Here is an 18,252-nt window from a genome sequence, read left to right as displayed (position 1 = left end):
ATACTATTCCCAAACTCTTCAAGAATCGCAGATCACCGGATAGGATCAGATCTCTCTGCTGGGATTAACATATACTTCCAACCTCTCCTAACATAAGTACATCACATCAGTTGCTTCCATAACATCTAAAAAACTAAGCATTCTCTTCTGCTAAAGATGGTATTTTTCACCTATCCCAGCTACAAACTCTATTCAAATCCCACATCCATTCATTCTTAGTATACTGCTCACACGTTTGGGATGGTACATCTAAAACATTTCAAAAAAATTCTCAGTACTGTCCAGAGGAGAGCAATTTGGCTCATAGATGATTCCCTCACAGATGCAGTGTTTAGCACTATATGTTTTAGATACTTCATTGTCACTGCTTCAAGAACTGGCAACCATTATTCCTCTGCTTGGACTTGTTAAAACAAGAGCTGCAGATGTGTATCCCTTTTTAGTGCAGCTGTAAACATACTAAACCTGTTCTCCTCTTTCTCTTTTATCCCATCTACCTCTGTCCTCTGAAACAGCCTTCCTCATGGAGTATTTCCAAATGACTACAACTCACAATCCTTCAAGAAATATGTCAATAAATTTCTTCTTTCTCAGTCCTCACCTGCTCCTTCATCCCCCACACATGCACTGATATGCTTATAGTTTCTTCAACCTCTCGTTTATAGAGTGTGTGTGTGTGTGTGTATATATATATATATACACATACACACATATATAAAGTAGAAGTGCATTACCAGAGTTCTTCTTTCTCTCTGACCACTTGCCCACACATGCAACTGCTGGGTTATAATCTGGTATGAATGCTTAGATGTTAAACTCATATTGATATTGAATGAAGAAAACACACATCTAAAAATAATAATTAACTAACTAAAGTTATTGAGCTAATTCGATTATAAGTTAATATTTCACTTTAGTTGCATTGCCAAAGCATTTTCACGAACCCAAGAAATAGAGGAACTTCATGTAATATGGAATGCCATTTTACACTCAAAATGGAACCTTAATCAGAAACACTAATAAAAGACAGAATATATAGACACCTAAGCAGTGCTCATGTCTTTGAAGTCGTGCAAGTTGATGCCGAGGATTATATTCTCATAAGCTATTGAGTCTATCAGGCTATCTTTAATATCTCCTATTTCTGCTTATGTATCAAGGAACATTCTAGTTGAAAATGAAATTAATGAAAATATTGGAACTGGAAGAATCTCTGATTTTTGTCAATAGAAAGGAGATGAGATAATACCATTGCATAAGGATGTTGAAATAAAATCATCAAATTATATGCCGGTCTGAATTTTTTTTAGTAGTGCAGTTTAATTTTTTTAGATTAAGATTTTGGAAAATTAGTCACTACTTATTTACAGAATTGGGCAGATGAGAGCAAGACCCTTTATAGAGGTCAGTGTGATTTTTTAAGTAACAAAATTTTTCTGAACTTCATAGTGATGACAGGCTGCTGCTGCATAAGAAGTTGATATTTTAATTGGATAGGCTTAAATGATTTACTGGTAGATTGGATTAGCAGTTAGGTTAGCTATCTGACAGACAACAGTTTTATAAATGGTGAGGCCAGGGAGGATTAAAAGATTAGAAAGCTTTAAAAAAAAAAAAAAAAAAAAGATGAGATACTAGTTTAGTTTATTCAAGCATGTAGTTTGCATATACTTTTCTTGAGATTTTCAATGGAAGGCTGTATATTCTGTTGGCATGCTATTCGGGAGCAGAATAAGTCTTGAGATGATGGTGGTTAGGGTTGCAAAGGTGTGAAGATCACTCATAATAATGTTGTGATGGTAAGTAATAACAATGTGTATAATAAAATTAGTTTAATCCTTTATCCAAGTGTGAGCAAACAAAGTTTGCGCCTGAAAGTATCTTCAGGACTGGGTCCTGAAGATACTTTCAGGCACAAACTTTGTTTGCTCACACTTGTATAAAGGATTAAACTAATTTTATTATACTCTAACCCAGTGAAAAATAAACTTTCAACATCTTTTAATAACAATGTGATGGTTCGGTTATATAAATAAAGCCTTCAGACTGTATCTGGACTATTTTGCACAGAATTGACATAGATTTTGAGGTCATAAAAACTTCAGAGAAGATATAAAGATGGAAAAGATGATATCAGGACTGTGGAATATCAGTTATTATGAGGGATTCAGAGAATGTAATTTACAATTTAGCAGGAAGGAGTAGTAAGAAGACACGTAAGATAGAACTAGTGAAAGGAACAAAGGCAATAAGTTATCCATGAATATAGCATAGAATGAACAAGGAAGTACAAAGTAGGTTATTTGCATTATAATAGGGAGTGCATGAAATTGCTTTTGGGGTGGTGAGAGTGTATTCAATAAGTGAACTTAAGATTTTGTGTGAACGATTTTGTAGCATTCAAAGGAGGTTTATGCTATTATTACAGGATCTCCATGGAGGTCCTGCAATAACAGCAACAATAACAATTATAAAAAAATGTTTAAATATAATGGAATGAGATGACCAATGTATTTTTAAACATATTTTACAGGGATGGAACTACAGGTATTACAAGGACGTACCACTTTGGAACTCCATCACAATATGAAAAGGCAAGTTTTTATTTATTTTAACTTAATCTATTATAAAAAATTCCTTTGTTTAACTGCATTTTATAGACTGCACATTGACCATTATTAATATACATAGGCTTTTCATCTCTCTTTCCCCTTAGTATGTTAAAATTAGCTGTCACAGCCAAGTAACTTGGCTTCTGGGATGCTAACTAGTAGAGAAACCCATCTGGAATTGAACTCAGGTTTAATTAAATAATTTTAAAATTAAATTTAAATTTGAATTTAACATTGTCATTGTTTAATAACTCTTGGATATAAAGCAATTCATTTATATTATTTTATCCTCTTTTAACAGCTGTTTTATCATGGTCTTCCATTCAAATGGAAGACTGTGATTGTGATTCAAATGGAAGACTATGAGAAGTTGTTGGTTGCTTACCAACAGCTTCAAATTGTTTCTATCTCTTCTTATGAAAAAGTCTTGACTTCTTCCCTTACAATCTGTTGTTGTAAATGAATTATAAGAATGTGTTTATTTTTATTTTATTTTGTTTTTTTACAAAAAAAAAAAAAAAAAAAGAAAAGAAAACTTAAAATGTCAGATGAAGTGAACCCAAAATTTGTTTTTCTGTTTTGTTAGGCACTAAAGGAGAGCATTTCTACTAAATTTGAGTTCAAACTATTAAGAAAGATCTAAAACAGAGGATGACATGCAGAGTTGGCAGAATCGGGATTTTATGGGTGCAGATTATTTTACAATGTGTAAATATTGCACTTCTTGAAAACATTTCTTCACTAATGAGAGATATTTATGATAATGGAAACCAACCAGCAGCCTTATATATATTGCTTACCACATAAAGTGGCCTATTGAAAATATCAGTTTCTACTTTTTTTTCTTTTTTTTTAATGAAATAACAAATGTGGCAAATTCATTTTATTACTACTAAATTGAGATATTGTGCTAATTTCTGTTAAACCCAAACCGGTTGATGCCACCACCATGGTGGACTATTCTTAAAATAAAATGCCCTGAGAGGGACAGACATAACATTTATTTTGGTGTTTCATCAGAGAACCAAATGGAGCAAAGCAACTAAATTTGAATATAAAAAATTTCAGAAACTGTTTTGATACAGAGAATAATGTGCAACATTAAAAAGTGATGGACTTAGCATTTTTAATAGATGTGGTTGTGTGTTTTGCTAAGAAAAGGTATAGCAAATCTACTGAAAATATAGGACTACAGATACAATCTGTGTCATGCATGCAAAACTGCAGGAGAGGATGTTAGCAGTGCATGAAAAATAAGCAAGGGGATGTTTGAGGGATGTAGTGTCACATTAAATACCTAGAGTCAGAAGGATAAAATCAGGTGGGAGTTAAATCGATAAGTAGCATCATTAAAAAGAAAAAGAAGAGGAAAATTGCTTTGAAGGAATATAAAGAGAAATGTGATCAGCAAGCACATGAGCAGTACAAAGTACAGAAAAGGACTACCAATACAAAGGTAAAATCAGATTATGAGAGAAAATAGGCAGAGTAGGCTAAAGGAAATCCCATTGGATGTTATGCTGTATGGTGAGTAAAAGTAAGACTGATTATGGAATGATATATATATATATATATATATTTTTTTTTTTTTCAATAAATGCAAATAGTAGGAAGTGGCAAAAACAGAATAAATTTAAATTTCTTTTCCTTCTGTAATGAAATATAGGAGAGATAATACAGGGACCAACATGAAGGTAGACGGGATATTGAGAAATCTCAGTGTGAATACAGCCATGGAACTGATTGGGATTGTATGTTACATTGTGTTACAAATGCAATGAGAAATAGTACCACTCCTGACCAGTCTATTTAATTTAATTCTCAGCACTGATAAATTCCCACAAGGAGTGGCAAGTGGACAAGAAGCCTCCAGTACATAAAGGAAGCTTAAGATAAACTAATTAGGACATATTATAGCCCAATCAGGGGTGGTGGTTAGTGTATTGGAAAAGTTGATTAATGCAGGAATGGGTAGATAGAATGTGATATTCAAAGGAGACAGCATGGCTTTGTCAAGAGAGCCTATTGCCTTAGGTATTGCCTTAGTAATTTACTTATTTTCTATACCTTCCATAATAAAGTGACATTTCAGTTGAATAAAGGAAATGACTGCTCCATGATACTGCAGTACTTTACAAGGATTTGACATAATACTGCATCTTTATGTAAATTTCAGAAAATGTGATAAATTTGAAACTGGTGATGAATGAATAGAATGAGTTTGCTAGAGGAGGTTCTGAGTGGTTGGTAATGAACGGATTTAAGGAGAAGAATAGCTTGTCTTTTGGTGAAGAAGGAAGGTAGAAATCTTCCTGACATCACAATGCTAAAAGGTCTTCGAATTTTAGCAATATTCTCAGAAATTCCTTTAATATTCAGAAGTGAAATCTGAATAGATATCTTTGGGAGATCTAGAAACTGGTAGCTCCTAAAGCTCTTAAAAGCTTTCTTGATGAAAACTCATTAAAACCATATTTCAGATTGGCAGATTTCATATAATTCAGTTCTTGCTGTAGAGTGTCTTCAGTAGAACACATATATTTTAAAACAGTTAACACATTCAGATGCCACATCATTAGTAACTGATACTAATACCAGTTTGAATTAAAGATGCCAAGAAATTATATTCTTGGTTTTATCATTTATCCAGGTGTAAGCGAACAAAGTTTGCATGTGAAGTGACTTCATGACTGGGCTACTTGTATATAGAGGCTAATGACTCCACATCAATTGCCTTAGTATCTCATTATGCAATGGACATGTATAATGCTATGCATTATGGAAAACCACTACCCAGACTGGTTTTGACTTTTATTGAGGTCTCATCAGTGTGAGCCAGACCCAGAAATGATATCAAGGTTGAAGTAATGCAGAAGTCATATTTCCATGTACAGCTAGTCAAAAGGTGCCACACCTTATTACTAAAATACTCTGGATTAGAGATAGATGCTGAAAGTTTTTTCCACTTGGTTATACTATGAATTAAAGATGCCAAGAAACTATATTCTTGGTTTCATCCTTTATCCAAGTGTAAGCAAACAAAGTTTGCACATGAAGTGACTTCATGACTGGACTACTTGTATATAATGATTTCACATCAATTGCTTTAGTATCTCTTAGATGTGAAGTCATTACTTCACAACCTCACTGTCTGAAGCAGTCAATGTTTTCTTCAGATTATGCCACTGAGCCCCCATTTTGGTTTGGTTCTGGTTTTCAACTCTTTCATTCCCCCCTCCCCTCCAATAACAGTTGTATATTTGAACCCACAGTTCACTTTCAAATGCTCGACTTTCATTCTTATTAAAATTTTCATACATATTTTTCTTTTCAATATCATGAATCGTGGTATTCATTTTTATCTTGCTTTAAAATAAATGATGTCCACTTCCTATTTCAGATTCCCTGTGTAGTCTTGTATCCTGACTCAGTGTAACCATATCAATAATAACATAGTCAATAAGACTTTTCTTATTTCTTATGTAGTCTCTCCATGTGAATTTATGCACATCTTTATGTTGAAACATGATGTTTGCAATGACTGGTCCATGTCTGGAAAGAAATCTAGCAGGTGATAGCTTTGCTATCTTCTTCAGATTTTCCAAAACATTTTTCCAGCCTGGCTGGCTGAGTGGTTAGCGTATCGGCTCTCCAGCCAAAAGGCTGTGGGTTCGAATCCTGCCGTGGGCGTGGATGTTAGTGATTGTCTGTGGAAATACTAGTGTTGGTGGAGGTCAGCGGTAGATGGTGTTGCCGTAGTTAGTGGATCAAATTGTGGAGACAGAGTTATACAGCAGGTGCCCTCCCTCAATGAGTCTTTGGACTCCCTGGAGTTGTCAAATAATAATAATAATAATAATTTCTATATGTCATTTTCTACTCTTATATATATTTCCATTAAGAAGTAGCATTTTCTTTTATTTATGTTTGCTTTATATCTACTGTAGTAGAACCTCCTCCATGACCATAGGCACAGATAAGTTTCATTGTATAATTTGCAATTTTGAAATCTACCCAAATTCCTCTACTTGAGATTGTCTGCCTTTCAAGAGCTTTATCTTCATCTTTATTGCTGAATGCTATAGCTACACCTTCCTTTATCCAAATATAACATCTTATTCATATTTATGAATTTAGGGACACAAAACACACGTGTTGAAAAGATTATTTTATTGATTAATAATAAAATAATAACTTGATGTTTCGACCCCTGTATTGAGGTCATCATCAGAAGGATACATGTGCATAAGAACCAAGCTACATGCTGTTGCACTCTATACAGGTAAATTACATCTACGTTGTTAACTAATCTTTTTTCTTAGCCTGCTCTCCAGTGATAAAAAAAAAAAAAAAAAAATTACCACTAAAAACTACAATAAACTCTGCTAAAGTCCTCACGTACTAGGATTCTTCTGGAATTATACAGTTCATATTGTTATATTACGATTATCTTCTGGATTTGTACAGTACAGGTTGCTATTGAATGTTCAGGGAAAAAAAAAAAAAAAACTTCACCAAGTAGTCTTGTATTGAGATTTTTATTTGTGGTTGCTATGAAGGTTGCAGATGGGTTCTCCACATTCTTGGAATGGTTAGACCATCATTTTTATTCAGATTCGGATCATGTTTGAGCATTCCACATGCTTTCTTGAATTTCCGCTTGAACCAGGTTTTGGTGTGGTGTAGGGACTTGGTACCTTTCCAATCAATTCTGTGGTATGTCTAGAGTGCAGGGTCTGAAAGGTCGGTTTTTCCAAAATGGAGGTATTTAATGTGTTGTTTGTGTTCATCCTTCCTAATTGGGATGGTTCGTCCTGTTTCTCCTATGTATGGTAGATTACATGTGCATTGTATTTTGTAAACCCCTGGGTGGGCTAGGTGTGGCAGAGGATCCTTGGAAGATCTGAGTAGGTGTCTTAATTTTGTTGGGGGTTTAAAGGTGGTTTTGATGTTGTATTTGTGTAGTGTTCTGTCTATTTTTTCGGAAATGCCTCTAACATATGGTATAGCAATAGCATTCTTGAAATCTTTTTTGTTATTAGTGGTATCTTTGTCGAGGATCTTGTGAATGGTTTTTATACTGTATCCATTTTTTATAAAGATATGTTTGATGGTCTCATATTCATGGTTAAGAGCTTGTTCATTTGAACAAATAGTTTGAGCTCTGTGTTTAAGGGTGCTTATGACCCCTAGTTTTTGTGTTGGGTGGTGATAAGAAGTTTTGTGTATGTACTGTGTGTGTGTGTAGGTTTGCGGTAAACTGAGATGGAGAGACAGCCTGAAGGAAGACGTGTGACAAGTGTGTCTAGAAATGGAAGAGCGTTGTTTTTTTTCTATTTCAATGGTGAATTGGATGTGTTTGTGTTGTTTGTTCAGGTGGCTAAGGAATGTATTTAGTGTTTTGTGGCTGTGGGGCCAAATGGCAAAAATATCGTCGACGTATCTGAGCCAAATTTTGAGCTTTAGGCACGCTGACTCTAGAGCTCGTTGCTCAAAGTCTTCCATATAAAAGTTTGCTATCGGGGGGAAAGTGGTGAGCCCATGGCTGTACTCATACTCTCTTTTTAAGAAATATCCGGAGCAGAGTACATGGGCAAAGATGGCCGTGATGTCGTGTGGAAATATGTTCTGTAAGAGCAAGATAGTATCATTGATTGGGACATTGGTGAAAAGGGAAGTTATGTCAAAGCTGACTAATAGATCTTGGTCATTGAGTGTGATGTTTTTAATTTTGTTTATGAAATGTGTATTTTTTATGTAGGAAGGGGAATGACCAACCAATTCCTTGAGTGTGGCCGCTAATTTTTTGGCTAAGTGGTAATTCGGGCTGTCGATTCCTCCACAATTGGATATAATGGTGTGTCTGTTTTGTATACTTTTGGCAGGCCATAAATTCTGGTCATGCGGGCATACTGCAGTATTAATTTTTTAATTGTTTCTTCCGGCCACGTGTTAACTGATTTAAGTAGTTCAGTAGTTTTCTTTTCGTTGTGTTGCGTGGGGTTGTAATTTATCATTTGGTAGGTGTTGTGGTCCGATACCAAATGGTTCATTTTTTCTATGTAGGTTGTCCGATTCAGTGGTGCACTCAGGATTTAATCTTGTGGTGGTGGTGGGAGTTGAGTAGACGATTTGAGAATACACACTACGCATTGCATACGAGCTATGACTGAGCATCTGCCAATGCATGATACCCGTGATCTCCTCTGGCCTGGCTCGGGCAAACAAAGTTGAGCCCGAGCACTACTTCGTTTGCCTTGCGTTCACAGCGACCAGGATTTCCGAGCGCTATAGAGTATTCCCACCTTATGTGACCGCTAATTCATAAGTAGCATAGCAGTAGAAGACACGACACAACATAAATTTTTTTTAAAAAAATGAATTTTAATTACGAAAAGATTTTTTGAAATTTTTCTAGTGTTTTTTCCTTTTTCTTTTTTTTTGGGGGGGGGCTAGGGCCCCCTCCCCGGGTGCGCCAGTGGTCTGATTTAAAACAACAGTGGCATTCCCTTTATCTGCTTTTGTGATAATAATGTCACGGTTATTTTTTAGGGATTTGAGGGCCAGTTTTTCCGCTTTGTTTAGATTGCTGCTTAATTTTTTGGTTGAATTTAGTAAACAGGCAGTTTTCATTCGTATTTTGTCAGCTAAATTGGCTGGGAGGGATCTTAAATCTCTCTCGATATGATAGATTATATCTAGTTTATTTACTGACCTTGGAGCAATGGCGTAATTTAAACCTTTCTCCAGTAGCGAGAGTTCACCTTAGGTGAGGTGGTAACATGTTGTTTAGTAGTATCTCGCCTGTTTTAATCTTTTTTCATTGTAGTAACACTAGTTATGCTGACATGGTATGTCTTTATTTCTTCTGTAAGCTTTTCACCTCTTTTCCGATGTTAATTGTTTTTCTATCTTTAATTCTATTGAAATAATCTTTGTAATAAAGATCACGAATGGCTACCAGACATTGATGTTGTTGTTGCTTGTTGTTGTTCATAAATAATTAAATGTTTTTTTTTTTTTTTTTTTTTTTTTTTTTTGGAAGATGATGATTTAACTGAAGTTACTTTACAGCATTAGAGAAAAATCAGAAGTGAAAACCTAAAAGAACTTTGAATAGATTTACTGAATAATTTAAAAATAACTAGATAAATAGATTTACAAATAAATGAGAATGAGTGAAATAATCTGAAAAAACTACTTGGTTAATGTAACAAATAAATATTGCTGTGCTATGTGGATGTAAGATAATATTAAGATTTACCTTACTATATTTTGGTTACTTTTTTTGTTTGTTTATTTAATTTGATATACAATAATAGTGTTTTGTAAGAAAAAAAAATCTGATAAAAAAAATAAACAAAAACATTATCAAGTTTTAAACAGCCAAAAACCAAACAGGAGACAACAATAACTGTTCCATGATGATGGATGATCTCTCTTGAGCTAATCCTTCTGAACAAAAATAAATGGAGAACTAATCTAGCTAGTTAATCAAAGGTTGGATATTAAGGACTATTTTGATTTATTCATTCTGAATAAAATATTACAAGATTTGAAAAGAAAATCATTAAAGACAAGTTAAAAAGTATCAAAAAATTGTTTTGATATAATTACATTACGATAGTACGTCAGCTAATAAAACTAAAGTTATCCTTCCAATAAATAAAATATTTTTAGCACTTAATACATTATGACACTTGTTTTTTTCAGGAATGTTTCACAAGAGTGATGAAAGGACATATTGCTGTAGCATCAGCTGTTTTCCCAAGGCTTATTAAAGGTAATTTCACCAATTATGTATGGAGGATTAACTGCTGGAAGAACTCATTAAGCAGATTTAGTGGAAATAATGCAAAACACAAAGGGTTGAAATTAGACATTTATTTAATGATTCTATTATTATTATTGACTCTCCATGGTCAAAGATCCATTGTGAGAGATCTCACTGCCACACACATACTTCATGAAATTATGTCTTAACACACCACTGGGCAGTATATTCCAGCTACCATCCATGTAAAATATCTTCTACTTTCTCTCTCTCTCTACTGCTCACACTCTTCTTACAACATCAAGGGATGACCTCTTGTTCTACATCTCTTTTCTCGCCCCTACTTTATAAAAAATCTCTTCCACTTCAATCTGGTAACAACCCCTTATCAGCCTTCTAATAATATCCTTTCTTCATCATCCTGTGTACAAGGTCTGTCAATTGTATTTACATAAAAATTCTTCTTATCCATGATTCTGTTCTTGGGTCCCTTGTATTTAACTGATATTTATGAGGATTTTCTATAATTATAAGGAGTAGTTATATCAGTTCCCTTCAGGAAGCTTTAATAGACTTTTGGCTTTGACAGATGAGCAAGGTTATAGTTTAATAGTAATAAGTGTGAGGCGTTGCACTTTGGAATGCAGGCTATTGTACTCTGTTGGTAGAATTGTGCCTTCAGAAAGTGGATGAGATTCAAGATTTGGGATGGAGGGTTATGGTTGAAAGTGGACTTGAAGTATAAAGGGCACATTGCAATCATTGCAGAGACTACTCATTATTATTATTATTATTATATTGGTATCTGTATGGAGACAGAAGACTCATTGTGGGAGACAAACAATACCTATCATACCTCTCCTTAAACTCACTTACTCTCAGAGCACTCACAACTACTTTCAGCAATTCACTCCACTCATTCACCACTGTCCAAGCAAAAAATCTAGTCTGCACGCCCTTACTAACCACACTCTTACACAACTCCCAGGGATGACCCCCATCCCTCCCTCTCTGTTCATCTAATATTGAAAATTGCTCAGTCTTGCAGAACTCCTTTAGTAACTTGTAAGCTCTGTTATGTCCCATCTTTTCCACCAAACAATTAAGCTTTACAACCCTCACTCCTTCAACCTATCCTCATAGGCAGCATTCCAAACCCCGTTACCAGCTTGTTCACTCTTCTCTGGATCCTTTCCAGTATCCCCTCATCTCCCAATAAACTTAGGTGATGAAATCTGTGTACAGTAGGCAAGCCTGACTATATTATAGTCAACTTTTGCAATATGCTCTCCGAACTTCAGCTGTCCGTACACCATTACCCCTAGAGTATAGGGATAATGGTAGATAAGTATAGCTTATCAATTACCAGTACCATCAATATGATACACAGTGTGTAATCTGTTCATCCTCAAGTGTATGACCGTACATTTTGCAACAAAGAACTACTAACCATTACCCTTTTCCTACAATGCCAATTTATTTAAATCATCCTATAGGATATCTACATCACCTTTATCAACTATTGCCATCCCTAACTTTGCATCTATAATAAATTTAGTTTAATCCTTTATCCAGGTGTGAGCAAACAAAGTTTGCGCCTGAAGTATCTTCAGGACTGGGGTAAGGTGGTACTACACCAGGGCAACTCGTTGCAAAGGTGGAGCAAGCTACCAACAGTCTTGTCTCAGTATCTCCTATAATGCAAAACACATCTCCTTGCGGATATGTCTAATGTTATGCATTAAGGGAAAGGCCACTACCCAGACTAGTTTCGACCTTTATTGAGGTCTCTTCCCTAGTCCTGGAGATACTTCAGGTGCAAAATGTTTGCTCACACTTGGATAAAGGATTAAACTAAATTTATTATACTCTAACCAAGTGAAAAATAAACTTTCAACATCTTTCTCTAAATCCAGAGTAATTTATTAAAAAAGGGTGGCACACCATTTGGCAACCCCTATAGGTAGAGATGACCTGCTAATGCTTCTGCCTGGTATCTCAACTTGGGCCTGGCTCCCACTGAAGAGACCTTATTCGCCAAGACGTGAAAGACAGCTCCAGTTCGAAGAAGAAAGAACGTGTGCCTACCAGTCCAAAAGAGGATCCATTTCCCGCGGCCCGAAGAGAGAGCTCCATGCTCACTTTCTACAGAAGTACCTCGGCGTTGGTAAGACCTTTTTTTCTTATTATTGGCTCTTTTACCCATTCCTTCTGGTATCTCTTCGCTTGTTGTGAGGGACACCGGGCGTTCCCCGACTTCGCCCTCCTTTACTTCCCCCCCCCCCTTCTACAGCCAGTAGTTAGGTCTTTCCCCAACAATGCCGTTATTCTTACCCAGAACTAGAACGCTTGGCATCGAAGTCAAGCGGCTCTCAGATGAGTGGACGGTAGTGAAAGCTCTGATTGATACAGTAGGGGCAGAAAACATATACGGTTTCACACCGTACTCAAAAGAAAGATTCCAAATTGTAGTCAAAAATGACCAAACAAGAAGCAAATTATTAGAGGGTTCCCCCTGTGCGGGACAAACGATCAAACCTTATTTAATAGGGAGTTTACGGAAAACGTTAAGAATAACTAGATTTCCCTTGGAATACCTGGAGAATGAAGACAACGTCAAGAAATTTTTTAGCCAATGGGGCGATATTATTAGTATCAAAGCATTTGAACATGCTGATTACAAAGGCTGGAAAACAGGCGACATTGAAATACAGATGGATATGAAAAAGGAAGTTCCCAACTTCATTTTAGTGGGCCAAACAAGGGTCATGGTTAACTACCCGGGTGTTAAAAGATTGTGTTTCCGATGTAACTCTGAGGGTCACCTAGGGGCAGAATGCCCAAAACTACAGTGCAGAAATTGCAAATCAACAGAGCACAAAATAGTAAACTGCACAGAAGCTTGTCTTAAATGTGGGGACTTGACCCATAAAGTGGACACGTGCTCGCAGAGAACACTCTCAGAAGCAGCTGGAGGGACCATAATACCGATCAGGGCTATACCCCTCGGTAAACCTGAGGTATCATCAGGGAGCGATTTTCCAGAGCTCCGGCAACAGACCGAAAAAGAAACACTAGCAGAAAACACAACCTCCATGAAACCCGTAACGGGTAAGACACCCAGGGCAACCCGCCACATCAAGGAAATAACAGCCAACTTCGAAACCCGCAGCAAAGAGGAAGAAGTCGTAACAACCAACGTCCCAATAAAGCGCACAAGAGAGGCAGAAACAGAAGAGGCAAAAAAGGCTAAACAAAGCAGCCTACTCTCGTCAGAAGATGAAATGGACAACATCCAAACTACAAGCCAACGCAAAGGCACCCAACCCCTTGAGGAGGCGGTAACAAAGACAGGAAACCTATCCACAGTAGCGGACCAACCTGCAGAACCCCATTCACATATCTGCAGCACTGACATTTATAGCGTCACAGAAATGGAATTTCAAAATGACCTCGTTATGGATATTCCAAACAGCTCCGATAGTGAATCACAGGTGGAACATGTAGAGCAACAAACAGACAACACCCCCCTTCCTCCAAATACCAACATGGATTTTAAAATTGCCACTTTAAACACCAACGGTTTACGCAACCCCTTCGCACAAAGCACTGTCTGGAAGCTAATGTTAAGGTACAAAATTAATATCCTCCTGATTCAAGAAACCCATTTTTATAAGCATTTGGACGTGGAGAACTTCTCGAGAAGCTACCCAGTCACCAGCTACTGATGCTTTGGGGATGCTCACTCACGAGGGGTAGGGATACTAATTTCCCCCCCCCCCCAAAACGCGGGGGGGGGTTCTTCAACTTCCAGAAGGACGCCATGGGACGTCTAATAACGGTAGACTGGAAGTACGGTGGCCGTACCATCCGGCTTGTTGCAGTATACGCCCCGAACAGCCCATACCACAGAAGCGGTTTCTTCTCTGCCCTTGAAAACTACCTCTTGGGAGCAGAACACCTAATAGTAGCCGGGGACTGGAATTGTGTGGAAGACACACATTTGGACAAAGTAGGCGGGAACGGAACCGGCGGAACCGCCACTCTAAAAAGATGCTGTGTAAATTTTGATCTCGTCGATGTCTGGAGGAGGAATAACCCATCGAAGGTAGAAACAACGTGGTGCCACGGCCAGATATCGACGAGACTAGATAGGGTGTACGTGTCCCAAAACTTGGAACAGTATGTTCAAAGGACACGTCACACCACAGCACACAACATGTCAACAGACCACAAATTGGTCATTTTAAAAATTACACTCCCAGAGGTTATGGAAACAGCCAGAGGTCCTTGGAGGCTTCCTCCTACCTTTCCCAGTCTTTTTAGCGACCAGCTACAGAAACTCTGTGATGAATGGACAAACATCAACTGGGACTGGGAAAACTGGCTGCACTTTAAGTGGCAGGCTAAGGAACTGTTTCAAAAATGTGGACGCGAAAGGGTCTACCAACAACGTAAACGGCTGAGGGATCTCTGCAGGAAACTCGGCTGGTACCGGTCAAGCGAACAGAGCGGAGTTCCCTGCGGACATCTTATCAGACAGGTAGAAATAGAGCTGCGGCAGAGTAGAGTCGATGACCTCGACTTTTGCACGAGACTCTATCTCAGAAATTTGGAAACACCCTCCACCGCATTCTACAATCAACAACGGGTGGCAGCAAACGATGAAAGAACGATTTACCAGATCGAGGAGAAAGGCCAGATTCTAAATTCAACCCATGAAATACTCCGTCACTTTCACCAGCAGTATCTCGGCATCTTCGCTGACCAGCAGGGCACGGATGACTTCAGTGAGTGGGACGTCAAACGTTTTCCCGAGCATCTTAGCGCCCCGCATGACAGGCCGATAATTGCAGCTGAAATAAAAGCCACGTGCAAAATGATGAAGACAAAAAAGACCCCAGTGCCAGATGGACTGGGGATAGAATTCTATAGATCTATCTGGGACCTTGTACTGCCAGCACTAGTAAAGATCTTTATCCCCAAAAAAGCCCGAGATCAGACCTTTTCAAATAATTGGCGTCCCATCTCCTTAACTAACCTAGACTATAAACTTTTCGCAAAAATTATCTGTACACGCATTAAGGGCGGAATAGAAAACATAATAACAAGTTCACAGGTCTATGGAATCCCAGGTAGATCTATGGAATTTAATCTCTTCCTGCTAAGAGACCTAATCAGACTGGCCAAGGAAAAAAAATACCCCCTGGCACTTCTCTCCACCGACCTGGAAAAAGCGTTCGACAGCGTCAGCCACACGTACTTACAGGACACCCTAAAAAAAGTAGGCATAGGCCCGAGACTTCAGCGTACAATTAAACATATGTACGCGGGGGCCTCGACACAACTGTCTATTAATGGGTTTCTGACAGAACCAATCCGTATAAAGAGAGGGGTTAGGCAAGGCTGCCCACTAAGCCCCCCTTCTCTTTTCCCTAGCATTAGAACCCCTCATCAAAAGAATAGAGAACACCCCTGCAATTAATGGTATTCCACTGCCCCAAGTTTCCAAACAGTGCAAAATAGTAGCATATGCAGATGATGTAGTGGCCACACTCAGAGACTCTGAGTCTATCTGCATCTATCTTGACATACTGCAAAACTTCAGCATAGTCAGTGGTCTCCGAGTTAATGCACAAAAAACCAAAATCAAAAATTTTGGAAATTTCCATAACACTGGACTTCCCTACGGTTTAGCGCTGCATACGCAGCCGCTAACAATACTAGGAGTTCCCTTTTCTGAGTCGCTAGCTTTACCAGTTAAAAAATTACAGGAAATAAGTACGGAAAAGATAAGTCTATTCAAACCGATCTTTTTCTCCTTTTATGGCAGAGCCACAGTGATAAAAACAATCATTACCCCAATGCTGATGCACACAATCAATATCACAGGCATCACACTGCTACAAGAAAACCAATTATCCAAAAAACTCATAGATTTCTTCTGGAATGAAAAAAAACATGAGGTTAAAAAACAATACCTGCAACTAAAACATAAAGAAGGGGGGTACGCTCTGCCTGATCTCAAAAGCTTGCTTTATGCAAATACATTCAAAACCGTACGGAAGGCCTTAAACTCAAACCGTATTTCAGGCCTCCTAATTAGATATTTTATAGGACTTTTCCTCCCCCTCTTTGGAACCACAGACTATGCTGGACCCCGTGCAAGGGTTGTGCCCAAGTGGTACCGCACACTAGTAAAATCACTCACAGTACTTAGAGACAAAGGAACAGAAATCCTCACACACACAAACCGAAAGCAGTATACTGGGATTTCTTCCAACTCTCCAGGCGTGATACACCAAACCTCGGGACAAACAATGAAATTCTCTTTAAAAACATCAAGAATAGCTGGGGACAGCCTTTTCATCGGGATCTGGCCTGGCGAATAGCTTATGGGCGTCTCCCGGTGAAACAGGTTAAATCTAGGTACGTACCCAGTCCGTGCGATCCATTTTGTGATGTCTGCCGGGGCGTGGAAACGGTGGAGCATTTCTTTTATTATTGCCCACCAGCCCAACGCATCTGGCAAAGACTGAGCACAGCACTGGGAATCCCGATGCTATCACTAGAAGAGGTCATACACCTGCAATTCCCGCCACCAGTCAACAAGACCCAAAAATTCACCATTTTTTTAATTAACGTCTTAAAGTATCACATCTGGAAGGTACGGAAAAAATCCCAGGTACGGGACGCAAATTTAATGTACGCAGGAATAAGGAAAGGTTTCTTTTTTTACCTTCCTAAATTTCTTGCGCAAGAGAGACATCTACTAGGCGACTTTAAATTTGTGAACAAATACTGCAAACCACCGAAAATATGCTTTCTTATACAGGGACGCATGAAGCCCTGTATATTTCTTTAGTATCTCCAAAACTCCACCTAACTCTCCCTAGGAAAGGTAACAACCACTCTGTTCTTCCTCGCCACAAAGCTTTCGCTGGCACGGTTTCCTTTACTCCAAATAAGGGGGGTAGATCTGAGAACCCGGGCTGCGAAGGCTTACTGCGAGGCGGTGCTGCTCCTTGTGAGCGGCATCTCCCGGGCCAGTCTTCTACCCCATTCTAAGTCCCAGTGGTACCAAGTCTGCAAGTTCCTTATTTTGTTCCCTTTCAGTTCAACTGACCGGACCTTAAGTCCTTTGATTTTTATGTAATTTAAAAAAAAAAAAAAAAAAAGTTCTAACTGAAATTATTGTTTTCAAAACAGGTCAATGGATCTCCTTCATAGATAACTGACGAAATTATTAAGGATAAATTTATAAGCGAACTATTAGTCAAAATTTTTATGGTTAAATTTTCTTCTTTTTTTTTAACATATAAATTGAGAATATGTGTCACAGACCAATTAGCCATATAAGGCTAAACAGGTTGACTGAGGCCTCTTTTACCTCCTGCTATCCTACTCTATCTTTCATTATTCTCCTCTCTTACTGTTTGCTGACCCTCAGCATGCTTTATTCTCCAAAGGCCGATGATGAGAGACATGAACTCCCATTCGACCTCAATAAAGGTCGAAACTAGTCTGGGTAGTGGCCCTTCCCTTAATGCATAACATTAGACATATCCGCAAGGAGATGTGTTTTGCATTATAGGAGATACTGAGACAGGAGTGTTGGTAGCTTGCTCCACCTTTGCAACGAGTTGCCCTGGTGTAGTACCACCTTACCCCAGTCCTGAAGATACTTCAGGCGCAAACTTTGTTTGCTCACACTTGGATAAAGGATTAAACTAAATTTATTATACTCTAACCAAGTGAAAAATAAACTTTCAAATAGCTTTGCATCATCAGCACACAACTGAATATCTCTCCCTAAATCATTTCCTATATCATTAATACATACAAACGAAACAGTAGTGAACCTAG

At 38.0% G+C, this 18,252-nt stretch overlaps 1 protein-coding gene across 1 annotated transcript in view; it reads left to right on the top strand.

Moving 5' to 3' along the window:
• Positions 1-18,252, top strand: part of LOC150095193 (xaa-Pro aminopeptidase 1-like) — a 606,338-nt gene that overhangs the window by 505,898 nt on the left and 82,188 nt on the right. Inside the window, exons 19-20 of the mRNA XM_090410814.1 lie at positions 2,534-2,594; positions 10,326-10,395. Of these exons, the coding sequence (XP_090266940.1) occupies positions 2,534-2,594; positions 10,326-10,395 (131 nt within the window). The remainder of the gene's footprint in view (positions 1-2,533; positions 2,595-10,325; positions 10,396-18,252) is intronic.

This window comes from Typopeltis vanoorti, chromosome 20 (genome assembly GCF_054136105.1).
Source record: "Typopeltis vanoorti isolate ZY-2024b chromosome 20, IOZ_Tvanoo_1.0, whole genome shotgun sequence".
NCBI classification, from domain to species: Eukaryota; Metazoa; Arthropoda; class Arachnida; order Uropygi; family Thelyphonidae; genus Typopeltis; species Typopeltis vanoorti.
Note: the sequence above shows the minus strand (reverse complement) of the source record. Positions and strands in the feature narration are given on the sequence as shown.